At 38.0% G+C, this 22,894-nt stretch overlaps 1 protein-coding gene across 1 annotated transcript in view; it reads left to right on the top strand.

Annotated features, from left to right (window-relative positions):
- Positions 1 to 2,532: 2,532 nt before the first annotated feature.
- The window catches only part of LOC149310769 (ras guanyl-releasing protein 3), a 35,353-nt gene continuing 14,991 nt past the window's right edge, over positions 2,533 to 22,894 (top strand). The window contains exons 1-7 of the mRNA XM_089529701.1: positions 2,533 to 2,589; positions 4,233 to 4,364; positions 6,548 to 6,695; positions 7,889 to 8,062; positions 8,924 to 9,040; positions 9,540 to 9,815; positions 18,041 to 18,118. Coding sequence (XP_089385827.1) covers positions 2,585 to 2,589; positions 4,233 to 4,364; positions 6,548 to 6,695; positions 7,889 to 8,062; positions 8,924 to 9,040; positions 9,540 to 9,815; positions 18,041 to 18,118 — 930 coding nt within the window. The 5' untranslated portion in view covers positions 2,533 to 2,584. The remainder of the gene's footprint in view (positions 2,590 to 4,232; positions 4,365 to 6,547; positions 6,696 to 7,888; positions 8,063 to 8,923; positions 9,041 to 9,539; positions 9,816 to 18,040; positions 18,119 to 22,894) is intronic.

The raw sequence follows: 22,894 nt of genomic DNA, 5'->3' as shown, positions 1-22,894 counted from the left end.
TCTACCACCATTGCCCACTGCATGCACCTGTATCATCTACTTTAGTTAAGCATACTTAACTAAGAAACTTTAGCCTAGCCTATCCAAACCTGATGGAACTGTCATTCACCCAAACTCCAGTCACTAGCAGAATGAATCTCCTCCCCATGCAGCTGATGCTCAGTAAAGTAGGCTTTGGGGGGGAGTTGCAGACATGGCAACAGTGTCAAAATTGTGACCAAGTAGTGATTTTGAATACAAAACACTTACAAATTATTAAATCTAGATAACTGTTGTTATTCACAATCACTACTTAGTCATGATTATGACACTATTGCATTGCCATAACTCCCGCTCCCCTGCCATGGTTCAATGCTATGGAATTTTGAGATTGTAGTTTGTTGTGGCACCAGAGCTCTCTGACAGAGAAGGTTAAATGTCTTACAAAGCTACAGTTCATAGAATTTGACAGCACTGAGCCACATCAGTTAAAGTGGTGTCAACCTGGGTTACTTCCACAGTGTGGATGTTAAATTAACCTCCTAGTTAAGTAAATCTTCCTCTTAAATATACATAACAAAGGTGGTATACATACCTCCCAATAGGGCGCGCTATTGACTTATGCTAATCCTATGAATGAAAGACCTCCAAGTCAACCTGTCTTCAACAGCCCCATTCAGGTCTTGAAAACTCAGGGTTGTCGCTTCCTTGATTGAGTCTATCAATCTGCAATGCAGTCTTCCTCGTTTCCTATTACCTTCCACTTTTGTTGTTGTTGTTTGCCTTCAAGTTGTTTCTGATTTATTCTGAACCTAAGGCAAACCTATCATGGGGTTTTCTGGGATTGAATGTGTGACTCATCCAAGCAGAGAATCAAACCTTGATCTCCAGAGTAGTAGTCTAACACTCAGACTACTATGCCATACTTGCCAAGCATTATTGTTTCTTCTAGCCTTCTCATGATATGTTCAAAGTACTACAGTTTCAGCATAGTCATCTTGGCTTCCTGGGAGAGCTCTAATCTAATTTGCTCTAGGACCCATTTATTTGTATTTATGTCAGTCCAGGTATCCACAGAACTCTTCTCCAGCAGCACATCTCAAAGGAGTTGTTTCTCTTCCTATCAGCCTTCTTCACTGTCCAACTTATGCATTCATACATTGCAAATGGAAATACAATAACATGGAGAATCCTCTAGTGAAATGAACTCTGTAGTTGAATAAACATATTAGAAAAGTAAACCCCCTATCCTGTTAACATAAAGCTGTATGTGTATCAGTCATAGCCTTGGTAAACCAACTGATATAGGTTGAGTATCCCTTATCCCAAAATCTGAAATATTCCAATATCCCAAATTGTCCATGTTGGTGGCTGTGATAGTGACACCTGTGCTTCTGATGGCTCAGTGAATATAAAGTTTGTTTTATGCACAGAATTATTAAAAATGTTGTGTATAATATTACCATCAGGCTATGTGTATAAGATGTATATGAAACATAAATGAATTTCATGTTTAGACTTGGATTCTCTCTCCAATATATATATATATATATATATATATATGAAAATATTCCAAAATCAACTCCCCCCCCAAAAAAAAAATCAGAAATCCATAACACTTCTGGCCCCAAGCATTTTAGATTAGGTAGACTCAGCCTCTGCGTACACAGTTTTATGTTAATAGAATAGGAGAATTTGCTTTTCTAATATGTTCATTTCACTACTGATAAGAGAAATATTCATCTTCCTTTAATATTAATGTTTCACCATTGGTATAATTCAGTAATGCACACTATCCTGTTTTGAATATCATACTTGTGCATATCTTTTTCAGATCATAAAGGAGAACTAAGTAATAATCATTTGCCAAGAACCTTCCTTTTAATGCACCGATGGTATTTATCATCAACAGAACTAGCAAGCAAACTTCTTTCCCTATATCCTTTTAGAGATATATATTCGTAGTACCAAGAGTCTGGCTATTCAGTGACTTTAAAGTTAGGATATTGTTGTTTGAGTTTATATTGGTTGTGTGCATTGCAGGGAGGGATTAAAATTAGTGCTTGTACAAAGTTCTATACATTGTGTAGAATACAACTGTACAAATACTTCTGTAGTAGTACTGATTGATATCCATCCTTAGGACAAATTAATTGTCTTTATGTATTTTAAAAATTCCTTCATAATTTGTCATATTAAATATGGTTTTAATTTAGTTTTTTTTATCATCACCATAATCATGTTGAAAATGTATTTTGTTATTGTTAACCACCCTTGTGTCAATCTCAACCCATGGTGACCCTGTGGATGAGACATCTCCAAGACTCCCTGTCCTCCTCTGCTTTGCTCAGTTTCAGAAAGTCATGCCCTTGACCTTCTTAATAGAATCTATCCATCTAGCATTCAGCCTTCCTTTCTTTCTACTTCTCTCTACCTTTTCTAGCATTATTGTTTTTTCCAGATAAAGTGTGCCAACTGTTTAATTAAAGAAGAAAAATGCACCATATTAAAATTACTGAAATTAAGATGCTTCTTTAACTAATCTACATATAGAAGTGCCAATGGAGAAGACTGCAGTGAAATCCGCTTAAAAATCTGCTATTTCATGAGGTAAGTAAGAATTCAAAGATATAACTGTGTTGGTCTGTAAAATCAGTATTAGAGAGATTTTGTAGCACCCTAGAGAATAACGGAAAGAAAGTAAGAAGTTGGCAGCATGAGCTTTCATAGACTTCAGTCTACTTCCTCAGATGCATTTGGTGGAGTGCTTTTGGTGAAAAGCAACTGAGGAAGTAGACTGAGGTCTACGAAAACTCATGATGCCAACTTCTTACTTTCTTTCAGTTATTCTCTAAGGTGCTACGAAATCTCTCTAATACTGAGGTAAATAAGATTTTGTTCAACCAGAATGTGGAACAAATTTACATGTGTACATACATATTTGGAAACCAAAAAGAAGGAGACTATCTGGTCCAGTCTGAAAACAGTGTGATTGAGGTCATAGCAACATTATGTTGAGAGTCACTTGATTCAGGAGATACAAATTTTGACCTCCTGAATTATTCTGCTTCTCTTTACAGCATGTGGGATTGGATTGGGGCTGTATTGGGTAGAAGAAGAACCATTTTTCCATTTTCATATCTAATCTTGTTCCCCCAATAGCTTCACAGTGGGAAAGGGGCGGTGTTCAAATGATCTCTGCCTTTCTCCCAGGAAAGTTAATTATATAGTGCTACCCAGTTGTAGATTTCCAGTGGCATTCCCACCCTTGGTGTTACACAGTGCCAGGGGGTGCTATCAGCAGTCAAAAGGGCATGCTTGGTCCTCTCCTTCACCGCCATGGCAAATCCAGGAGATGTGTGCTTGGGTCTTTCCACTGCCATGGCAGAATCCTCTTGTGTGGAGGCCTGCACCACCACAGTGAAGCCAGGAGGGACACAATGGGAAGAGGGCCTGACCAGATATCACCCCTCTTCTCAGGTTTCACCTGGTGTGGACCATATCCCTCTACACTTCCCTAGTGATATCACTGTTCCAGTTGTGGAAATCATAACAAAGAAGAAGGCAAAAGCTTATGGTAGAATACATATTTCACATCAGTGTTGGAGACCCATATTGAAAAAGTTACTTTTTTGAACATCTCCTATAATCTGCAACTAGCATTTCGGAATCTGATGAACTCTTGTTCCAAAAATTGACTTTTCTGAGCTTTGAAACAAGGCAGATGCATTTGTTAATGAACCAGTTTGCTTGGTAATACTTGAATGAAGTTTGAAAATTAATTTAGTTTGCAAATGTCAGTATAACATTCATAATGTTGTCAGTAAAAATGGCTTTGAGTAAAATGATCTGTGACTATATTAAGTATAGTTGTGTGTAGATATGGGTGTCTAAGGCTTTATGCTGGACAGATTAGCTCAGATGTCCTTGGCCTTTGATAGGATGTGCACTCATGGAACTGTTGTTTTTTGTGCTGTGTTTTGGGCCTTCAATAATTTCCTGATAAGAAAAGTTCCTGTTGAAGGGTCTTCCATTAATACCCCAGTATTGGAGGGAGGAGGAAATCATTGCTAAATTTCTCCAGTCAGTGTGAACAGTGTAATGGAATAAAAGGACAAAGTTTTCCAACTTAGAAGTTGATTTATTTGATATTAATGAAGACTGATTTTCACAAAGCTAGGCAAAGTATGCTACAGATACTTAGTTAAAGAATTCATGTTCTGATATGTTAATCTCTTCTGTCCTGATTTCAGATACTGGATTATGGAATTTCCTGCAGAATTTAATCTGGATCTTGGTTTGGTTCGTCTTACTGAGGAGTTTCAAGAATTAGTCAGCCATCTAGGTTATGAAGATCACATTCACCTTATTGATATCTCTAGCATGTAAGAGTATCATCTGTAATATAACAAAAAGTGATTATTCAGACAGGATTCTTTAACACTATTCATTTTACTTTGTTGTTGCTGCTGCTGCTGTGTCCCTCCAAGTCATTTTTTACTTATGGTGACCCTATGGTGAACCTATCAAATAGTGGTATCTTGGCAAGTTTCTTCAGAGGGGGATTGCCATTGCCATCTTCTGAAGCTGAAAAAATATGACTGGCTCAAGAATTCCATAGCATTGATCCAAGGCAGTAAAAGCATGTCAAACTGTATTATATTCACCCCTCCGTTTTTGCAGACTTGGAGTCCATGTCCCTCGCCTGTTCGCGGGCAGCAACCCCATGAATAAGAGAACTCCAGGACACCCTGTTAGTAACAGCCTTGCTCAACTCTTGCAAACTCAGCACTGAGGCTTCCTTGATAGACTTCATCCACCAGTAGTGTGGTCTTTCTCTTTTCCTACAGTCTTCAATATCACCAAGCATTGTTTTCTTCCCTAATGAGTGATGCCTTCTCATGATATATCCAAGTATGAAAGCCTCCATTTAGTCATTTTGGCTTCTGCTGAGAATCCCATGCCTCTAGAGCAGGTGTACTGAAAGTGTGTCCCACATTTGTTTTCATGGCCCTCAGGACCCACTAATGGTCCAAAAGCTGTCCCCAAATGCCTCCAGAGTAAACAGGAGGCTATGTAAGAACTGCAATACATCTAGAAACATTTCTGGGGCGGGCTACAAGGAAATTCTACTGTCACAACAAGGAAGATACCCACAACTGAACTGAACTGTGTTGCCTCTCTAGCAAAGGTGTTTTTTTTTAATTGGGAAATCATTTGGATGGGCAAATGATAAAAAGTGTCATAAATTATATTAAAAATTGCAGCATAAAATGGCACAAATCATCAGTCTGGATGAACCTTTTGATCATTTTTCAAATCATTTGAATAAATATAAAAATTTGGAATATTTCTCACTAATTTGTAGTGAGGGGGAATTAAATTTTGCCTCTTCTTTAGATAATTAGGAGCAGCTGTGGATTTTGGCAGATAAAGCCCAAAATCTCTGGAAAATTAAAGATTGGCACCCATTTCTTTAGGATTCTTTCAGGTCTAAAGCCAAGTACTGGGTGAATTCAGCCACATCCCCATTGTTCAACATGTTCATTTCTGCTGTCACTGTATTAAAGATGATTTCCGCTCAGCTCTGGAATGACTTCACATTTTTGTATGGAAAAGAATAATGTTGTGCCAAAAAAATAGACTAGCCTTCCAGATGTGACTGACTCCTATCCCTCATAGTCAGTCTGGCTGTTGGTCATACTGTATAGTGATTATTAGAGTTGACCCATTGATTGATTACTAAATGTTAAGTCAATATACATGTAAGTCAATATATATGTAAATCCCATTGATTCAATGGGTCTGCTCTCATTGAGACTATTCTTTGGATTTAGTCCAATGAGAGGTGCAGTCTCATACATGTGGACAATATGGAAGCTAGGGAAAGGGTGGATTAGGCTAGTGATATCCAAACTCCAGTCCTCCAGATGTTTTGGAATTCAATTCCCAGAATTCCTGACAATTGGTCAAGCTGCCTGGGGCTTCTAGGTGCTGAAATCCAAAACACCGGGAGGACCAAAGTTTGGGAACCATTGGATTAGGCTTTCTGGGATGCTTTAAAACAGAATTTAAGGTATAAATTTACCAAAGACTATTAGCACTGATAACTAAAAGCAGCCTTTCATTCAGGAATAGTATACTTGAAAACCAGTTTCTTGGCACAAACAACAAAGGAAGAAGTATTGCCATCATAGTCTTCTTGTTATCTTCCTGGGGGTAATCTGATTGTCCACTGTTGGAAACAAAAATGGGCCCTTGGTCTGATACAACAAAGCACTGCTTATATATACATATTTACCTTTTGATTGGTTCAAAGCAGCTGTCTGGATAGGAGATACCTAATTTGGGCTAAAAAAAATTTTTGCAGTGCTTGAAGACTGAAGAAAATAATTTCTGATTTCACACAAAAAGTGCAGAATGTGTGTGTGTGTGTGTGTGTGTGTGTGTGTGTGTGTGCGTGTGTTTCTTTATATGGTTGCCAATTCCACTGCTGCTTCCTGATTCCATTGTTGTTCTCTTAGGCACCAGAGCCACCTAACACTGGCTCCTTCATTCTCTTTTACAGCCCTTCCTATGACTGGATGAGAAGAGTCACACAAAGGAAAAAAATATCAAAGAAAGGCAAGGCTTGCCTGCTCTTTGATCATCTGGAACCTATTGAGCTTGCTGAGCATCTCACCTTTTTGGAGCATAAATCTTTCAGAAGGATCTCTGTAAGAAATTTACAGTTGCATATATCATCTTGGTACAATTGCCGATATTGCTCATATCTATTGATCTGAATCCTTAGTAATAGGTTCCATTTAATATTTTATCCAATGTCAGTATCAGTGGTTCATCACCATATGATCACTGTTCATTGCCTTTATAGGACCTTTTCTATGATTCCTGTTAACTGCCATGGCAATATCTACCGAATTCCTGGATTTGTAGTTTGATGTGGCACTATTGCTCTCTGGATGAGAATTCCCCTTCCTAAATTTCTAACCTAAATTGCTAATCCCAGGATGCCTTGAGATGCTGCCATGGCAGTCTTAATGGAGTCCTGGGGCTATAATTGTCATGTGAAAGAGTCCACAGAAACATAAGACTTTGAAAGCTGATTAAATATTTTAAAAAAAATAGACTGCTTCTTCACAACTATGGATTGCCCCTTGCCTGGGCAGTTTTCATGAAGGAATGCATTCTAAGGTGTTGTGCATGAGGACGCCAACTCCCATCATTTCTAGACACCACAGTTGTGCTACCAACCAAACCACCATTTTGGCTGAGGATTATAGGAGTTGTACTCCAAAAGATGTGGCTAAGCTTAGGTTGAGGAGGGCTGCAATAATCTGTAAATGTTAAACTTTGAAGATTGAAGAGGAGGAAGATAGAAGAGCCAAAAAGGAATAGTGAGGTTTCTAAACGGCTCAAAACCACAACACTGGGAGAGTTGGCCTAAATTAATCCATACCAGAGTAAACCCATTGAATTAATAGAATATACACAAAAAGTTGTCTTCACTGGTTCAGGGAGTGTACTCAAGTTGGGATCAAGGTTGTATTTAGGCCAGTGCAGATTTAGCTGTGCTAGCAGTGTTCTGTAAAATGAAAAAGAACCGGATTTGGCTGACTGGTCAATTTTATATGTTTTTGATAAGGATGAACAATTTTTTGCAGTTTCAGAAGTTTGCAAATAAGAACTGTAAAGTGTCTTAGAATGAAAATATGTTAACTCATTCCACAGTTAGACTTCTCTAGAGACAATAGAAATTTTACATTAAGTCGACAAAATTAACAAAGAATTACATTGTGTATTGCAGGTGATATATCTTAATAAGTAAATTTTATTGTAATATACCTTGTAGCACACGTATTTGTGATCTAGAAGAACCATGAATGACAAAACTGTTGCCCTTATCTAGTTTACAGATTATCAGAGCTATGTGATCCATGGCTGTCTTGAAAACAACCCAACTCTTGAAAGATCAATTGCTTTATTTAATGGCATCTCCAAATGGGTCCAGTTGATGGTCCTTAGCAAGCCAACCCCACAGCAAAGGGCAGAGGTCATTACAAAATTCATCAATGTTGCACAGGTAATTCTGGCCTTTTTTTTTTTTTTTTTTTAGTTGTCTGAGTCCAGTACAATGAAATATAGTGAGATGTGCATCAGTGAATGAATTTATTTTTGTTTCCAACATTTAGGGTCATGTGACTCCATAAAGTATATAAAGAGGGGGGATAGGGAAGATTACATGTAGGATGAGTATAAAAAATTGTACTCTGCCTAGAAAATCCTCTGATTTCATGCTCAACATTTTTTAAAATGGATTTGATGGTTTGTGTAATATGTTTAGTGAAAAATTCAGTATGTTCACTTATGTTTTGTATTTCCTAACCCCAGTGACCTTACCAAATTCCAAACCCATCCCCTCAATTGGTGCAATCTACTGACAGCCAGAGTATCTAACCCCTGTTTTGCTGCATCATGATTCACCCCTAAACAATGCAACATATTTGCATTGCATTGCAAATACAATGGGCCCATAGTATCTGCTGGGGTGTGATTCTAGGACTCCTCATGGATACCATAATCTGTGGAGGCTCATGTCCCATTATATGCAGTGGGGTAGTAAAATGATGTCCCTTACATTAAACAACAAAATCAAGATTTGCTTTTTGGAATTTGTTTTTGGTAAATATTTTGGAACCATGCTTAGTGGAATCCATGGATGTAGAATCTGTGGATATGGAGGGCTGACTGTACATTATTTTGGTGAAGACAAAAGAAAGCTCATGATAAAAAAATAATAATATAAATTTATTAAGGTGTTTGGTTATATAGAGAGTTATTAATTCTAGAATTCTGTATTTGTTATCAATTGGAGCATCTCAACAGTGAAAGAAGTTGTATTTTCTATAGTAATAAATAGTTATGTGATCTAATTTCTCCACAGAAACTTCGATATCTTCAAAATTTTAATACACTGATGGCAGTTGTGGGAGGACTGAGTCACAGTTCTATTTCACGTCTCAAAGAAACACATTCTCACCTTTCTTCAGAGGTTACCAAGGTATGGCAATATCTATCCTCCAATGCATTCATATCTCTGTAAGTTCTATATAAAGGAGCATATCCAAATGCAAATATACTTTTTCAAAAAGATACACTTTCCACTGGAATAAGAAAGACTGAAAGCAAGCACTAAATATATGATACTGTCTCACACTAAGTCAGCCATTGGTTCACTTATCCCAGATTGCTTTACTGCCAGCATTTCATGAAAGTCATAGGCAGGTCCTTCTCAAACTCTTATCTTTTTAAACTAGAAATTTTAAGGGCTGAACCTGGACCTTCTGCTTGCAAATGATGCATCACTCTACTTATCTACAGTCCTTCGTCAAAAATGTGTAAGAAAGAATCACATGAGTAACTTTCCCTTTAGCATCATGGGTCAAAGTAAACTGGGTTTCCAGTCTTCCAATATGATTCCCCTGAGCTCTGCCTATTTGATAAGAGCAGTGCTAAGAATGGTTTTGCAGAGTCTTGCTTCTTCTATGCCTTGTCTGCAGGATTGGAATGAAATGACCGAACTAGTCTCCTCCAGTGGAAACTACTGCAACTACCGCAAAGCTTTTGCTGATTGTGTTGGCTTCAAAATCCCAATCTTAGGAGTCCACCTGAAAGACCTGATAGCAGTTCATGTCGTTTTTCCAGACTGGATTGATGAGAACAAAGTCAACATTGTGAAAATGCAGCAGCTTTCAGTCACCTTGAGTGAGCTGGTTTCCCTGCAGACTGCTTCTCACCATCTAGAACCAAACATGGACTTAATTAACCTACTAACAGTAAGTTCTATGAAAAATAATGGGTTTGGAAATCTTCATCTTTGTCCCATTGCTGTCACCTTTGAAATCAAGAAAATGGTGCAAGAGGCTGAACTGAATTCAGTAGTGTTACACTAGTAGTGTTACCCAAGCCATATATCAGATTTGACAATTATTGAATACAGAAGGGCTTTAACATAAACTAGGCTTAACATGGTGTAGTGGTCTGAGTGTTGGACTGTGACTCTGGAAACCAGGGTTTGAATCTCTACTCAGCCATGGAAACCACTGGATGACCTTAGGCAATTCACTTACTCTCAGTCTAAGAGAAAAGCAATGGCAAACCTCCTCAGAACAAATCTTGCCAAGAAAACTGCATGATAGGTTTGCCTTAGAGTTGACATGTCAGAAACTACGTGAAGGCGCACAACAACAACAAACAACAATGGCTGAAACAGAGCTCTGAAAATTTATTTTTCAGCTACAGCTCCCAGAACCCCCTTCCTAGCATACTGAATGACCATGCTGATGGGGAGATTCTGGGATTTGTAGCTTAAATAACTTTCCCAAGCTCTGAAAAAGTTATTTAGTAAAAATACTCCTAAAACTGACACTTAGTAAAACCTAAGCAGGTCTGGACCGTAACCATTTTTTCTTTAGAAGCTCAAATGTACTGCTTTGGATACTGTGAATGAATGGTGGGATAAGAATTTAATATAATTGATAATGTACGACAGGTGTTGGAATAGACATTTGTGCAGCTGTAATGTAAAATTTCATAAACAGTACCCACATGATTTTCTGCAGAGTTATGGTATTGTATTTATTTTGATTTGTAAGCCACCTTGAGTCCTGCTTTTAGGGAAAAAAGATGTGATAGAATATATCTATAACAACAACAACAATTATTAAAACAATTGTAATTGTTGTAATCATTAACAATTGTTTGGGGGCAAAAAGTAAATTGTGGGAGAGAAGCAGTTTTAAACACTAAATAGATTCAGGTCTGGTTATTTGAAGGATCTCTTACACCTGTATTAATCTGCCCTAGTCCTAAAATCAAACCGTAGGGGGAAGTTCCATGGTTTGTATAGCTGATCTTACTGGCAGAAGGAGCTAAATGGCAACAATTGAGCTGTGTGCACCAACACACTTTCTCATTCCCAATATGCCAGAATTCTCAAAAATCCTGGCTTGCCATGATGGCTGAACTGATCCATTAAATGACATCATAGAAGCAGTGAAGCAAACATCCATATTTTACCCAAATATAAATTCCACATGTTGATTCCAAATAGGAACAATGCTGTATTCCACACCTCTGTTTCCACTGTAATCCTTGGTGCTGAATCAGTTTTACATCTGTCATTCTTTCTGTTATTTGGAACAATTTTGTTTTTAAAAAATACCCTGTATCTGATACTTTTTCCACATTATAGGAATAACTAACAACACTATTGTAGAGGAAAGAACCCTAAAAGAAGATAGCTTACAATTCAGGAAATGTCAGCACCCTCAGCATTAGCAGTAGCCTCCGAATGTTGACATGGACCGGTGCTTCACTAAATTTTATATAATATACACTGTACAGAGAGCTGAAATGAAAAACATGATCCTTTCAGCTTTGAAAAAGTTTTAGTGAATGGAAGAGATAGCTTAGCATCTCTTGTCATCTTCTTGGGCAAAGAAGAAAACACCTCTCTAGAAAATCCTGGCCCTGTGAATTTGAAGCATGTACTCCTAACATTTTCAGTGCTAAGTTCTTATTGTTGTTGTTGTTGTTATTTAGTATTACTCAAAACACAAAAGAGGGCCATCAAGGTATAATGGTTTGGGCATTGGACTAGGACACCAGGGAACCAAGGTTTAAATCCCGATTCAGCCATGGAAACCCACTGGGTGAACTTGGGCAAGTTGCACTCTCTCAGGCTCAGAGGATGGCAATGGCAAATCCCTCTGAAGAAACTTCTATCATAGGTTTGCCTTAGAGTCTCAATAAGTCAGAAATAACTTGAAGACATGCAACAACAAAAAAGACAAAAAAACTAAATATACACAACTGTATATAACCAGACATTTTGAAAAAATAACATTTAACAGAACATGTCTTGTGCTAAATGTCAAATATGCTTCTCTCTGTGCATGTGTGTACATTGGAGTCACCTGTTGATTTAACCAGCAACCCCATGGAGTCTCCAACTCAATTAACTGAACAGCAAATAATATACAACAATAGACTTTTACTACTGTGTCTCTTTGTGGAAAAAATAAGAACCTTGAGCATCAGAACCTTATCTCTTTATGATTGTCTTTAGCAACATTAATTGTACCTAAACACTGGACATCTGAAGAGAAAATAGGTATATTTACCTGGTGGAGGAAAATATAGGATTTAGTTTTGAATGAAAAATTAACCAAAAGGAATAAAGCATTAAGAGGACATGTGATAAGTTCCTCAGATAAGTCCTGTACTTTGCAAAACCAGTGGCGTTCTTGATTTCTTTAGCTTTTTAGACACCATTTCTGCAGTACAGCTGTACATTAAAATATATATGGCCTGCAGTGTATGACTGTACGAGTGTTTACTTATGTATATTTTTTTTAATCTGAACTAAAAGGGGATAGCATTCCTTTAAATTTAAAATCTGAAACATAGCATGGAATTATACTCTTTCTCCCATTCATCCCTTGTTCTCTTTTACCCCTTTCTTCTTTTGTTTCCACCCCACTGTAAGCTGCTTGACACAGGGCCATATGCTTTTTTTAGTTTATACTGCAGCAGTGGGAAATGGTTGTTCTTACTGTAGTATCTACTCTCATTATGTCCATCCATCAGTGGAACAGATATTTGGCAGAACAGAGGCCTCTCAGTAGCCTCCTAAACATCTCAACAGGTTTAGGAGACCCTTTGTCACAGATAAAGGGAGTATAGTGGGGAAAGTTCTATTACATGAATGGGCATGCAATTGTGTGACATTGGATGGAACTTTATTGTTCTTATTTTTCTGATTATTCATAAAATTATTAAATTTACCTGGCATTGTTGTGAGTTCATGATAATTTATGATGATTTTGCCTATGATCTGAATGAAATACAAGTGTGGTACAATCCTTAAAATTCTTTTCACATGAAGTTCCAGGCACAAGTGAATACAAAACAGTGATTTGTGAAAAAGCAGTGTGTTAATAAGTCCCAACGTTGTATGAAAATGTTTGACATGTCTATCTAATTCTAAATGTCAGCTTTGGTCAAAATTGTTTCATAAATATACTTTCTAGCATAAAAAAAACCCTAGGATCTAAAGTTGTCCATTCTGAAGGTACCTGAAGCAGTTCTCATTACAGTCATTGTTTTAGTCCCATTGTGTATGATGCTTAGTCTAACGACACTGTAATAGATTTTTTGTAGTGTTCAAAAATTGACCAATACTGACCAAGATCCTACATCACAGGCCCTGTCTTCACAGGCCAAATAAAACATCCTCCTGCAGTCCTCTGGGTGAAGTGTCTAGATGATGGAGGGCTCAATCCCTGAGCCAGGTGTTAACAGTCCAGATGACATCTGGCCAGTTCAGCACCAAACCCGTCATATAAGACCCTTAACACAGGTTAGATTAACTCACTTTTCAACTGAATTGTTGGTCTTCCTCCTCTCTCAACTTTCTTTGTAAAGATGATGAGATAAAGATTTCTTTTTACCCGAACTATTCACTAGCTAGATTAAGATATTGTTTTTATGAAACTATAGATTAAAGCCATTAGTAAACTTTTGTTTTAAAGTACACGCTACATGTTTGTTGTTTTTGGAGTAATTCTGAGTTCTTAGGGAAGCATAGTTAGACAAAGAACCAGCCTCTGCTACTCTGCTGTTTTAAAGCTAAACCCTAACCAGCTTGGCGTCGGTATTTTGGATATTTAAATATTTTTGTTTCCTTAGCAAAGGCTGAAGCTTTAGGAAACTTAAATTACAACTAGCATGCAAACAGTCACCTGGCATTGCAATGGAGGGCCCCAGGTAATGCGGGAGGAGGTTGGGGCAGCTTTGGGGCCAGGATGCTCTGGGCTGCTCCCGGGATATTCTGGCCGATCACCACATTCATAGTTAAGAATACTCAGCTTTGTATTGCCTCCTTACCCAATTATCCAGACTACCTTAACAGCCAGTAGCCACTTAAAATTATGGAGGTCTGTTCTTCTGATGATCAAAGACAGTAGGATGAGGTTTCCAGCCCCTTCCTCCATCAATCTGTGATGGGATGAGGGGCTTTGATGGGGGTCCTGGTTCTGATTGTTGCACTGCAGATCACTAGAGAGAGAGGAAACATCAGCTTGTTGCATTACCAGCAGAGCAAACCTCCATTACTCAGTGCAGCTGCTGGCTATTAAGATAGTTTTTTGGCGTGCATTTGTAATTATGGCAACAGTGCCATGCTTGTAAACATGAATACCAACCAGTTATGAATGGCTAAGTCTCGTTTATGCATAGTGGTTTGAGTGTTAGGCTACAGTTCTGGAGATCAAGGTTCAATTCCCAGCTTGGCCATGAAACCAACGGGGTGATCTTGACTGTATTTTGATATTGTTTTATAATTTTATATTTGATTATATTTATTAGTTGTTTTTACAATTTGTATTTTAACTACATAACTTGCTTAATTTTTTATAGTTTATATTTTATGACTTTTAGTTTGTATGCCATTGGCAGGTTATATGCTGTTTTGATGATGCCTGTAAAGTGCCATGCAAATTTATGGTGCTATATAAATAAACATTAACAACAACAACAATCTTGGATAAGTCACATGCTTTTAGCCTCAGGGGAAGGCAATGAACAAATCATGCCAAGAGAAATGATCAACAAATCATGCCAAGAAACCCCATGATAGGGTTGTCTTAGGGTCACCATAAGTCAGAAACTACTTGAAGGTACACACACACACACACACACACACACACACACACACACCTGCTCAACAAGATGCCAGCCTATTATTATAACAAGTGCTTCCCAGCAAAGCTTTTTCATTAATGGAATCTTACAGGAATGGAGATCTGAATGATGTCATTCATTAATATAACCTAGCATTTCTCCTTGCTCTTCTATCTTTTTTCTTGCTAGGAAAAAGAAAATTAAGGAGAGAGAGAGAGATACAAGAGATACATGGTGTCTTTTGATTGGTAGTGCTAGGAACTGTCTTTCTCAAAGCACCCTGCAGGGAGAAGACTGAAGTGAAAAAGACTGAAGATCTGAATTATATTGAGATCCTAGATTAGATTTTTACTGCTCTGTTGCTCTGCTTCATTCACTGAGTTTAACAGGCAGGCTTCAGATGATATAAACCTCCACACATAACATATCCACTGCTGCTTTACCATTTCATCTTTTTCTTGCCAAGGAAAAGCCTTTAAAGAGAAAAAGGAGGAATAGGTGCACAGTGCCTCCTCATTGCTAGCACAAGGAATCCTCCATCCCAATGTGCCCTGGAGTTACAAGTTGAATAACAGCACACAAATTAACCAACCTTGTAATTATGCAAATATCTGGAAAGTCCCAAACTTTTTTAAAGCCTAGTGAATGTGTAACAAATAACAATCTTTTGAAAAGCATCAGATTGAAAGTAATTCAGAGAAGTTGCTTTTCAATGTGCATTTTAAAGTTAGAGGAAAGAGGCTATTATTCAATCCAAAGCTGTACACATCGACATACAGTGTTCTTTTTAAAATAGGTTGGATCTGCTAGGGGAAAGATTTACATGTCTGTGATGAACAAACATTTTTCGACACTGTAAAACTCACTGAGTGACCTTGGAGAAGTCACTTGCTCTCATCCTCAGGGGAAGGCAATGGCAAACTTCTTCTGAACAAATCTTGCCAAGAAAATCCCAGGATACCGTCACCATAGGTCGAAAACAACTTGAAGGTATGCAACAACAACAAGAAGAAGAAAGCTATTTTTAATGTATTTTGGGGTGCTGAATTCAAAAAAACAATAAAAATTTGGTATTACACAGAAGTCTTTAATGAAATTGATATTTTTATCAATTCAGTTATTACCCAGCTTTGATTAAGTGCAAGTGCTGATGTTCCAGTGTGATTTCTTTTAGTGCTTTTGAATGGATGTTTGTGTTTCATATCAGTGATTTAAAGTGTTTAAAAGCAAAAACACTGGCTGGAAAGAAGAACCTCTAGAACCTGGAAACAAGAATATTTTGCGTCAAAATCTAACCGACCCAAAGAAAATACTTCTGCCACCTCTTCATATAAAACTGGGCCGTATGAAATAGTTAAGGCGATGCAAAAAAGTGGAGCACTTCAAGTATCTCTGCGAGACTTTTCCTAACTTATAAGAAGCAAAATTAATAGAAGGTATTTTTGTCAGCCCAGGGATAGAAGACTGCTATGAGATGGAAGCTTCCTGTCTACGATGGCTAAAGTAGAAAAATAGGCTTGGAGTTCCTTCAAAAATGTGGTTACTAAGTTTCATGGGAACAATAAGGACTCTGACTATGCACTCATTGTTGAAAACATGTTGGAAAAATGCAAAGGTTTGGGATGCTCAATGGGTATTAAAATTTATTTCTTGAATGTACACTTGGACTTTCCCCCAGAAAACCTAGGTATAGTAGGTGAGAAACATGGAGAACATTTCCTTAAGCAATTAAGGAGATGGAAAAAAGATACCATGGCCAATGCATTGTTAATATTATGGGTTCAGTATAGCATTCATCTTGAATATTCTCTCTCTCTCTCTCTCTCAGTCCCTCCACCTTTGTTCTCTCTCCAAGTTTTTCCCTTTCCCTCTCCCTTTCTTTTTCTCCCTTCCCCTTCCATATATATCAATAAGCTACTCAAGGGTGATCAATTTAAAAAAAAAAGTTTAGCACTTGCACCAAGCAAATGTTTCCCTTGTTTCTACTGAGATTTACTAACAAAGAAACATCTGATAGTTCTGATAAGAAATTTCTACTTAGGACAAGATGCTACTGTTAGAATAGAATATGGAGAAACAGAATAGTCCCCAGCTGGCAAAGGGGTACAACAAGGCTGCATTCTATCACCCTATGTGTTCAACTTCTACACAGAAAATATCATACATAAAGCATGTTTAGACTCAGAAGAAAGAGGAGTGAAGATAGGATAAAGGAACATAAACAATCTAAGATGTGCAGATGACACCATACTACTAGCAGAAAATATCAAAGATTTGGAAAAACTGCTAAGGAAAGTTAAAGAGGAAAGTGCAAAGACATGCTTACTGCCCAACATAAAGAAAACAAAAATAATGACCATGGAGGATCTACATAAATTCAACCTAGATTACAAGAAAATCAAAATAGGCAAAGAGTTCAGAATGAAGACTTCAGTCAAGAAATCAGAAGAATATTAGGAATGAGAAAGGCTGCAAGTAAAAACTAGACAAGATCCTAAAGTGTAAAGATATACATCTGAGCACAAAAGTGGGAATCATCCAATCCGTTGTATTGCCCATCACCATGTACAGTACAAATGCAAGAGCTGGACAGTGAAGAAGTGGACAGGAATAAAATTAACACATTTGAGATGTGGTGCTGGAGAAGAGTGCTGAGGATACTGTAGACAGCCAAAAATACAGACAAAGGGGTCCTGGAACAGATCAGGCCTGAACTCTCCCTGGAAGCCAACATGACAAAACTGAGGTTGTTGTACTTTGGCCACGTCATGGGAAGACATGACTTATTAGAAAAGATGATAATGCTAGGAAATGTAGAAGGTATTAGAAAATGAGGAAGACCACATGACTGAAGGCTGGAATCAATTAAGGAGGTCATAGGCCTCCATCTGCAGGACCTAAGCAAAGCAGTGGTGGATAGGGGAGTCTTGGAATTGTCTCTTTCACAGGGTTGCCATGAGTTGGGGTCAACTTGAGGGCAGTTAAAAACAACAACAGAAAGTGTGCTGAAATTAAAACAGCCTGATGTGGACTATGCCACCAAAAATTGTGAGAGTCAGTGGAGCTTCTTCACAAATTAGCTCTGCTTCTTCTAATGCAGATATGGACAGTTGTGACCTGCCAGATTTGTTTGGACTAAAGTTCCCATCATCTCTCCCCATTAGGTATGTTAGCTAGGCCTGTTAGGAATGAAAGTCCCCAATTGCTTTGCTGTAACATGAATAGCTGCTTGAATTTTGTTACATTCATTTTGTCACTTCTTTAGTTCCAGTCCAGTAATTAGTATATGCCATTTTCATTTTTCTTTTATTCCTAGCTTTCCCTGGATCTCTACCACACAGAAGATGATATCTACAAGCTCTCACTTGTGTTGGAACCAAGGACATCTAAATCAGTATGTCACTTTTACAGCTTTTGGAAAATTATTTGACAGATTGCTTTAAAAATCTATAGTTTGTCATCCCAGTGTAAAAATGTACTGTATATACTCGTGTATTCGTCTAGAAATTTTAGTCAAAAATTGGCTCAAAAAAACTGAGTCAATTTATCCACAGGTCAATGTAAGTACTGTACTTTAACTCTTATTTAAAAAGGAACCATCCCCTGGTGAAAGACAAGAGTGCAATCTGTCCTGGAAGCACTGAACCTCCTCTACTCTCTCATCCGTTCAGCCTTTAGTGTGAGCACAAACAGTGATGCCTCCAGGATGACAGGGCACAAAGGGAGCAGCGACTGAGCAGCCAAACAGCGACCAGAAAGACTCTCACCTGTTCCAGCCTTTGCTGTAAAACCAGCACAAACAACAAGCTTCTCAGTCACTGCTCAGCCAGCTACTCGGTTGCTGCTCCCAAGGTGACTGGGTGCAAAGGAAGCAGCAACTGGGATTGGTTGTTTTGAATTTACAGTAGAACAGCAGACCTAATATCAAAAAATATGCCTGGGGAGGCACTAAGATTGTTACCCAAGAGGAAAGGGGGTGGTAATCCAAAAAAGTTTGGGGAGCAATGCTTTAGAGTTCCAGAATGCTTTTCTGTGCTGCCACAAATCCCATCTAAGTGAACTGCTAAGACAGTACTATTGTTCCCTGGGATGTAAGGCTTGTCAGATTACCACCACCACCACCAAGTAGAAATTATGTGCTGTTATCACTTGCCCAACACTCAGAAATTCAACAGGTGAATTTTGCCTCATCATGTCACCTCTGGGAAAGAGTAGGCATCACATATTGAATGTCTGTCTAGGCATCAGTGGTGTCGCTAGGATTGGCATCGCTTGGTGTGATAACTCATGGTATCACACGCACACACACACACACACAACCTTCTCCCATACCACACCATACAGAATCCTTAGTCATGTTTTTTGCATTCATGTTACTCATAAATCATAATTTCCATATATAATTAAATGTAATAGCAATAGTTGTGACATAAACTACCAAAAATAAAATTATACCTTTAAATTATAATATCATAGACACAACCGAAATGTATTTACATGTAGCTAGTTCCATGTGTTTAAAGTGAACACTGGGTACAATGTGAGGTTTTTAAAAAGAATTTTAAAAATTAAAATTTTTAAACAATTTTAAATTTTAAATATTTTTAAAACCCGAAGGCCTCTCCTTTCTCCTCTCACTAAGCCTCACCCCATTCAATAGCAACAGCAATAGCAATCACATTTCTATATCGCTTATCAGTGCACTTAAGGACTCCCTAAGCAGTTTACAACATGTAACCTAATTGCCCCCAACAATCTGGGTACTCATTTTAGCGACCTTGAAAGGATGCAAGGCTGAGTCGACCCTGAGCTCCTGGCTGGGACTGAACTCACAACCTTGTGATTTGTGAGTGAGTGGCTGCAGAACGAGCATTAACCACTGTGCCACCAGGGCTTTTGCCAAGCTCCAGCATTTCAAAAGGACGCAGGCAAATGTCGTAGCCCATTTCTGCTCAAAGGTAGATGTTTGGGGAACTGTGATGTCACCCACACATAGAGTGTCACCTGGTGTGGCCCGCACCACCCTAGTGATGCCCCTGCTCAGCATAAAGTCTGTTTTTTGTTTGTTTATTTTGAAGACCACTTCATGTTAAGTTTTCAAATACCAAAATGAACTAAATGGTGATGAAAGCATATATTTATGTATTTCTGTTGTGGATGATTTAATTATATTGATTTATATTTATATTTAATATGTGTTTCAAGTGGCCCAGTCATATATAAAGGATTGTATAGGTGAGTGTGATTTGAAGCAGATGGAAATGCAGGATGGCCTTGATTCTCCTCCCGTTTCCCCCCTCTGCTGTCCTTCCCAGCATGGTGTAGTAGTGGTTGAATGTTGATCTAGGAATCTGGGAGACTAGGTTCAATGTTATAGAAAACTACAGGGTGACTTTGGACAAGTCACACTCTCTCAGCCTTAGAGGAAGGCAAAGACAAACCTCCTTTGAATCAATCTTACCAAAAAACCTAATGAGAAGATCATTATCAGCTGTAGTCGACTTGAAAACACACATCAATAAAACCTTTCTCCAAGGGATTTTTTTCCCTCTCAAATATGTAAAACAACCACTCAGGCTGCAGATTTGGGATACATACAAAGGCAGCAAAGGTTTATATATTTTGTTATTATTGTCCTTTTCCTGACAGAGATGGGGGGAAGTGTTTATAACATCCCCACACCCCTTTTCTACCAAAATAATTCGCTCAACTTTGGGTACTATCTACCTTAACTTTGGTGGGTGTGTGGGAAAAGGTGCTATTTACTATTGTTCCTCAGACATCAATGTGTCTTGAGCCAGCCTCTCACTACCATTCATATAGAGTTTAAATTAGCATTTCCACAAGGGATTTTTTTAATTGGTCTTTGCACCCGGAGGAGCTTTATTTAAGGAGCTTTGGTGGAAGCAGGATTTTAAAAAGAAACCTTTTAAAACAATCAGATAATATGCAACAGAAAAACAATGTACTCTATTTTTTCATTTTTTTAAATCAACTTGTAACACGCATTTAAGACATATGTTTTAAAAAATCCAGACACATTTCATCTACTCTTTTCTCCAGTCCCTTTGCATATTAGCCCTGATGCAATTCAGAAATGATAATACAAAAGGGACGTTTATCTAAAATACCATTAGTTGTTTTATATTGGTTTGATCCCTCTAACTGCCATGCCCACATTCTACAGAAACATTAAATAATCTGTGACATTCTACTCCAACAGCAGAGAAGGTGGGCGTAGGTAGGCATAGGTAAATAGAGCAAAATGTACTTCACTTGAACAGTTCCCTTTCCACCAACTTCTCTTTATTTATTTTTTAAATATTGTAACTGTAGGCCATTGTGCATTTTGTGTTTTGCATGTTTGTCTGGAAAACAAATGATGGAGGAATAGCTAGAGTTGCATCTCCCCAGAATGAGAACTGTTGTCAGCACAAAAGGTCAATTAGGAGTTCAGAAAAGACATATGTACAAATATTGTCACACATTGTATAAATAGCTTTCTTTGTGACATTACTGAACACCACAGAGAAGAGAAATTCAGGCTAGACAGTGGGGCAAATATGCATATTGGTTTGTACCCAGCTTCTTTTCTACAGAAGCATTCCTTTAACAGAGTTCTGCGGAGAACATGCTCACTATGAAAAGGCAGGTGGCAATTGTCACTGGTTCCTTCTTCCCCCTGTAGCCACTTCTATGGGGAGGTAGGAATGTGGACTGGTGGAAATAGATTCAACAGATATCGCCACATCTTGCATTCCATCAACAGGATCAAAAGATCTAAAAAAGACTGTTAGTCCATGGGAGGTAGGGTCTGGGCACAATTTATTATATTTACATTTGCAGTGAAGACTGGGTGAAAGAACATTATAACTCCCTGTGAATATCTTACCACTGCTGAGTCACATTTCAGCCTGCAGATTTCCCTCATTTTCTCTTTCTGAAATGATAGGTAGGCAGGATTGCAGCACGTTTGAGGCAGTCCAAGATATTACGTTGGCATAAAAGTAGCATTACATTTAGATTTTTTCAAATATCTGGTGGTAGACAAAAATTGATCAGATCTCAGTCTTTCTGTCACTACATTTCTGTGCTGGGGAAAGCTCCGCCAGTTGATTTTCTGCTTCCTGTTAAGATAGATCTTCTCTGTTAGGAAATAAGCTGGAAATCCTTTTTGCTGTTACAGATCATTAAGTGCTGCTGAGCACCTGCAGATGCAACAGGGAATTCTGTTTTTAGCTGCCTTTTTAGCAGCTAAATTTCATGCCAATATAATAGCTGCCTTTTTAGCCAGTGCCCAGTGGAGGTGATCCTAATGGAACCAGAACTAGAAACCCCTTTGGAATCCACTGCTAAATTCTTATAGCTTGCAAAAGGTGTAGTGCCACAGACCTTTGTATGCTGTGAACGACACCTGGAAATAATCTCTTGCTTTCTGAAGATTAAAAGTATTAAAGAGATGCTGTTTTGGCTTGCATCAGGTCCTGATGGTGGACACAAAGCTCAACGAAAGGAAGGAATTTATTTTTCAGGAAATGCAACTGCCTTTAATCAAACTAGTAACACTCCAGTATCACTGTGCTTTCTTCATTGCCATGTTGAGGGCAATGGAAACATTTTTCAGTTTTCGTTTATTGACTTCCAATGACATATATTTTAATGAGAAATAACAGTATGGTTTTCTTGTATGTTGCTGTGTTCATATTTATTCTGTCCTTGCTAGTGTAAACACATAAAGCAAAAGCCAAAGTGCATAAGGCAATTGAGAACCCTATGTGCAGCTTCAAGGTATCATTTTGTTTATTTGTTTGTTGTTGTTAATTGCCCTTGAGTCAACAGAAAGTGATGTGTGCACTTAATTTTCTTTGCCTCTTTCTTGTGACATCATAATCAGAAGGCATATTCATGCATCTAATGTTCTTTCACCCAGCACTGGAGGACATTACAGGACAATGAAAATAGTAGACAGGTGGTACCTCTCACAGTCTTGTCATTTTCTATGGTAGTAGCAAAATGAGTTAATAAAAACATTGTAACATTTTTAATATTGTATCATTTATTTTAAAAGAGTTTATTTATTCTAATGGATTTCCTTTTGTCTACTTAGTTTTTAAAGTAATAATCGAGAAATGAACAAAAATGACAACAGTCCCTGTTGTTGTACTTTGTT

This window comes from Sceloporus occidentalis, unplaced genomic scaffold (genome assembly GCF_023333645.1).
Source record: "Sceloporus occidentalis isolate IW3139 unplaced genomic scaffold, rSceOcc1.0.p SCAF_6, whole genome shotgun sequence".
Classification (NCBI taxonomy): Eukaryota; Metazoa; Chordata; class Lepidosauria; order Squamata; family Phrynosomatidae; genus Sceloporus; species Sceloporus occidentalis.
This window is presented reverse-complemented; position numbering and strand designations above follow the sequence as displayed.